Source organism: Colobus angolensis, unplaced genomic scaffold, assembly GCF_000951035.1.
Source record: "Colobus angolensis palliatus isolate OR3802 unplaced genomic scaffold, Cang.pa_1.0 Scaffold123, whole genome shotgun sequence".
Taxonomy (NCBI): domain Eukaryota; kingdom Metazoa; phylum Chordata; class Mammalia; order Primates; family Cercopithecidae; genus Colobus; species Colobus angolensis.
The window spans coordinates 1,666,609-1,672,608 of NW_012113475.1; the positions used below are offsets into that span (position 1 = coordinate 1,666,609).

At 33.3% G+C, this 6,000-nt stretch overlaps 1 protein-coding gene across 2 annotated transcripts in view; it reads left to right on the top strand.

Annotated features, from left to right (window-relative positions):
• MMRN1 (multimerin 1) overlaps positions 1 to 1,707 on the top strand; it is a 75,888-nt gene extending 74,181 nt beyond the window's left edge. For both annotated transcript variants that reach the window (XM_011932660.1, XM_011932666.1), the window contains one exon: positions 84 to 1,707. In XM_011932660.1, coding sequence (XP_011788050.1) covers positions 84 to 505 — 422 coding nt within the window. In that variant the 3' untranslated portion in view covers positions 506 to 1,707. The remainder of the gene's footprint in view (positions 1 to 83) is intronic.
• The last annotated feature ends 4,293 nt before the right edge of the window (positions 1,708 to 6,000 follow it).

Sequence of the window (6,000 nt, forward strand, 5' to 3'; positions counted from 1 at the left end):
AGATAAAAGTGATGAAGATATAAGGAAAGACAAAATAAGATAAAAACATGAAAATTAACTCTTGCCATTTTTTCCTCTAACAGATTTTTCCAAAGGATCTTACAGATATGCACCTATGGTGGCATTTTTTGCATCTCATACATATGGAATGACTACACCTGGTCCTATCCTGTTTAATAACTTGGATGTCAATTATGGAGCTTCATATACCCCAAGAACTGGAAAATTTAGAATTCCGTATCTTGGAGTATATGTTTTCAAGTATACCATTGAGTCATTCAGTGCTCATATCTCTGGATTTTTAGTGGTTGATGGAGTAGACAAGCTTGCATTTGAGTCTGAAAATATTAACAGTGAAATACACTGTGATAGGGTTTTAACTGGAGATGCCTTATTAGAATTAAATTATGGGCAGGAAGTCTGGTTACGACTTGCAAAAGGAACAATTCCAGCCAAGTTTCCCCCTGTTACTACATTTAGTGGTTACTTACTATATCGTACATAAGTTAGTATGAAAACCAGACTATCACCTTTATTGAGAAACAGCCAGTGTTTTCATTTATCTTTGCTTGCACATCTGCTCTGTTTTGTTTTTTTCTACAGGAAAAGAAAACCAACTTCTTTTTTTAATATGAGTAAACTTGTATGTCTGTTTATTTTATAAAATTATTTGAATTTTTTTTAATGTCTGAGTATGAAGGAGTTCTTGATCCTAAAGAAATTTAGTGGCACAGAAAACAAAGTGAATTTGTTAGCATAATTATTCCTATTTTTATTTCTTCATTTTAAATCATTGCAATGTAAAGTAATATTATAAAATGGTAATTACATCATATTATCAGTCACAGTTTTCTTTCCAATAAAACACTTAACTTTTGTTATTCCCTCTACATAAATATATAACATACATTTTCTAGATTCACAAATTTAAATAAATTACTCAAAAATTGAAAATCGTTTTTGTAAACTTTTATTTTTACTCTTTACATTGAGTTGATCAATTTTCCATACTAAGATTTTCATTCGGAATCAAAATTAAGCAAGTTGAATTGAAAATTTGAAATATGCTTAACTATTGTTCTCTTCCTATAATTATCTAATTATAACATAGTAATTGACACGTAGTTGGACATGTACACTCAAGTCTAAGAATATATGAGTGGATCATTTACCCCCACACAACATCTATAAGGGGGAAACAGTATTTTTCTAATAAGTATTCTTCTATGGCAGTACCTGCAGATCTGCCCTTCTTCTAAAGGGTAAGTCATTATCTGTGTAATACTACAATTTATGGGATGCTCACTATGCCCTGTTTCTCTTCTAAACAATTTACATGTGATGTCTCATTCCTCACAATAATCCTTGTAAAGTGGGCATTATTACCATGATTTTTATAGTTAAAGAACGTAAGACACGGAGACCAAGGCCCATGAGCTCATAGGGCTGAGGCAGGATTTGGAATCAGGCCATGTCTTCTCCAGAGCCCACATCCATCCTTTCTCTATATTGCCTCCCACAGATGTGCTAAAATTTCTTTAACTAATCCTTTATCTGCTCTTTGTGTAGTCTCCCATTTTTTATTATTACAATGTTACTGTAGTGAACATGCTTAAAAATACATTCCTTAGATATCTGACAGTGTTTCTGAAGAACAGACTTTCATAAGTAATAGTAAAAATAATAATAAAAGTTTTGGTATGGTAAGTCTTTTTTTATGAATTGATTTGTTTAATGATCACTATAACATAATGAATTACATATTAACCTATGAAATTTGTACTACATATTATTACTCTCCTTCTGCCCATGAGAATCAGAAGCACATAGAAGTTAAGTCATTTTCCTAGTAGTATAGCCAATGATGGAGAATTTCTGGGACAAAGGATGACTATAATTTTCCATTTCGATTGGTACTAACAATCTAAGTCCTATCAATATGAAAAACTGCTCCTTATACCCCACACATCCTCATAAAAATTAACAATTTTTGAAATATTTCCAATCTTGAAGATGAAAGTATCTTCTATTTATAGCAGATACTTGAAAATTTTTCAAATTTGCCAAAACTTGAAAGCATACATCCATACAAAGACTTGTATGTAAATGTTCATAGTTTATTTGTAATAGCTTGAAAACTGGGTATCACCCACATGTCCTGCGACAGACAAATGGTTAAGCAAACTTTCACATACATATACAACACAGTGCAACACCTGGGAATTTCACAATAACTATGCAGAAGATTTTAAGCTGCAGTCTAACAAACTTCGTCACTTCTGCAAGGAGGAACTCTAAAGTAAGTATTGTCCATCAGAATGTCCTGCATTGAGTCAAAATAATCTGGCCTTCATACCGTAGCCTCACTCAGTACTAGATTCAGGCTGCCAAAGAAGAGTGTGACCCAAGAGTTAAAACTGACAACTGGGTGCATTAGTCCATTCTCGCATTGCTATAAAGAACTACCTGAGACTGGGCAATTTATGAAGAAAAGAGGTTTAATTAACTCACATTTCCACAGGCTGTATAGGAAGCATGGCCAGGGAGGCCTCATGAAACTTATAATCATGGTGGAAGGTGAAGGGGAAGCAGGCACGTCTTACGTGACTGGGGAAGGAGGAAGGAGGAGAGGTGGGAGGTGTCGCATACTTTTAAACAATCAGATTTCATGAGAACTCACTATCAGGAGAGTAGCAGGGGAAAATCCACCCCCATGGTCTAGTCTCCTCTCACCAGACCCCTCCTGAGGGTTATAATCGGGTACGAGATTTTCGTGGGGACACAAATTCAAACCATATCACTGAATGACTGACAACTTTTTATCTTATTATGTGTAAACATGTCATTTTCAAAAACATTTAAAAAGTTCTCATGATATCTTCAGTCCCTGCCTAAAAATTTACTATAATCTAAATTTTTAAAATTTTATTTCTTCACAGATTAAAATAGATTTTGTTTCCCATATATACTTTTCAACATAGATTTCAGTGATTTCATTATATTGTTTTTCTTTTCTATTACCAGAACAGAAGGAAGTAAATCATTTGACAATGTTCATCATTGCACTGTCCAATCTAATTTATTTATTTTTAGTTAGATAATAACATTTAGCATTATATAATGCTTTGGTATTTGGGAATATAATTATTAATAATATTCTTTATTTTTATATGGATTTGTAGAATATACAATTAAATAACAAATTGCCACCAATAGCCAAGAGGCATCAGAGCAACTGTTAAGTTGCTATGAACTTGCTTGGCTATTTTTTTAAAGTCACTCAATATAATCAAAGATAATTTAGTATTGTATTTTTAATCATCATCTTCAAACTCATACATGTAGAAAAAAATATAGCACTGGAACGTTTCTTTATTTCTTCTATGGAGATAGCCAAGTACCTTGAATATTACTTTATAGATTCAATTTCAGAGCCCTTCTCTCTCACAATATCTTCCAGCCACACCGGCTCCCAAAGTACACCAAGTCACTAATTACTGATGAATATCTCAAATCCATTCATTTAGTATTTAATAAGTAGCTAATTACATACCTAATTGAAGGTACATAATATAGGAGGCATGATAAATTATATATAACAAATAATAAAAGGTATATAAAGTAAATCAGTACAGACAAATGTTGCATTTGAAATACATAATCTGGGGTTATGATGGCATTTACGACCACCAGAATCATGGATAGCTCTGTAAGAATGAGAAATTTATCTTTAATAACCACCCACCTCTTTTTTTTTTTTTCTTCTGCTGTTGACCAGTCTTCTGTTACCTCCTTTTGTATTCATTCCCTGAATTGAGAGACTTCCTATTCAAAGCTATGAGTGTCTACAATTGCTCTTTCTTACTCTTTCCACTGGTCAAAATTAGCAATTTGAAAGAATAAGCTAATATTAGTTAATCATTAAGAAATGATTAAAGTAAGCCATCCTAATTTTCAGTTGGCTTGTTTTTTAGGGCACATAGAGATAATTTTTTGGTTGTTGTTCATCTGTTTCAAAATATAAATTTGTCAACTCTCATTGGAAACCTCGTGAGCCATGCATAGTGTTTGTCTTCAACAAAGGTAATTTTCAATGTAACAAAATTTTTCTCATTATTCAAAATTTTGTCTATCATTGATCATTGCAAGGCACCTGTGGGATACATTAAAGCAAAAATATAGGCTTGCCCTTCCCAGAGTGTACAATTTAGCTGGGTTGCTTTCCTGTGTGGAAGGCAGGGATGTTTGCTTATTTCCTGTCCCTGTGATTTCAAACCAAGGGTTTCATCAACAGACTGGGGAGTGTTATTAAGAACCTTCCCTTGAGTGCTTTTACCAGAGCTCAGTGAGAATTCTCAATGAGCTATACTGCATTTGTGTTCAGAGAAAACAACAATAAAGTAGTATTTATTTCTCTGGGCTGACATCCTAATTATACAATCTAAAACTCTGGGAAAAGTCCAAATTTTGGAGTTTTTATTATATTTACTCATGAATTGCTTCATAAACTTTCAAAGCCAAGGCTTTAGTCAAAACACTTTTCAGATGCCAACTATTTAAGTTAGCTTGGGCTGCCACAACAAAGTTCTATAGTCTGGGTGGCTTAAACAACAGACATTTATTTCTCACAGTTCTGAGGCCTGATAAGTCCAAGATCAAGGTGCCAGCAGATTTGGTATCTCTAGTGAGGTCCCTTTTCCTGGCTTATAGAAGGCAAAAGGCTGCCTTCTCATTGTGTCTTCACACGTGGAGAGAGAAAGAGGGGAAGAGAGGGTGAAAGAGGGAGAGGGAGAAGGAGTGTGAGGGCAGAGAGCACATGAGTGCTCTGGTCTCTTCCTTCTTTTTAAGACACTAATCCCATCATAGGGCCCCACCCTCATGACCTCATCTAAACCTAATTAACTCCTGAAACCCTACCTCCAAATACCATCACATTTGGGGTTAGAGCTTCAACATATAAATTTGATAGAGGGAGGGGGCACAAACATGCAGTGTACAGTATCAAGTGTTGAATGTAGTGATATTTAGGATGGTGTTTTAAAACATTCCTTGCATAGCTTTTAAAATATCAGTTTATAGTAAATCCTAGTTATAATGTGATTTCCTATTAGATTCAAGTAAACATTTATATCAAGCCCACTGAAGATAACAGTGAAAGTGCTACATGACATTATCTTAAAGTTGGTATATTTTTTCAATGTATTATTCGGATTCAAATATTTATTTGGATTTAATTTTTTTTTATTCATACTAGTAATTATATCTACTGAAGTTAACAGTGAAAATAGTACATAATGCAACCCAAGGAATGGGTGTTCTTATAAATACACTTTACTCTCCTAACTTCAAGCCACTGATAAAGAAATTGACTCACTGAGTCCCTCTTACCAGGATACAGACGATTATGGATAGTTTCTGTTATTTTTGTAATTTACTCCCCCTCATTTATGCTTGCTGCCACAATCATCTTCAAAATATGTAATTATGCATAATATACATAAAGAGAACCACATGTATATTTCTTTATTGATATGAAATCTGTGGATTAAGGATGATAGTAATTTGCCAGAAAATATATATAGGAAAAATACATTTATTTGTGCTTCCAAATCCTTTCTAAAAGTAATTTAAGGTGACTAGATGTATAATTTATGTTGAGAAAAGTATTAAACTTATACAAAGACATTTAGTTGCTATTTATATATCAAATATATCTCAAGAATATAGTCTTTCCTTATCCTAATTTCTTAGGTATATTAACATGCATTAATTTTTATGATTTGTCATAGAGTCACCTAGCTATTAACAAAAAATAACCTACAAAAATTCCTCCCACAGTCTCAAACCCTCCTTCAATTCTCTGCTGTACCCTTTTGCCGACCTCACCATCGTAGCTTTGCTATTTTAACAAATATATTTAGATTTCTTTATTCCAGCTGAAGAGAAAGCTAAATAGTGTAGAAGTTATTCTGTAGATGAAATTCAAAGATCCTCCAGAGA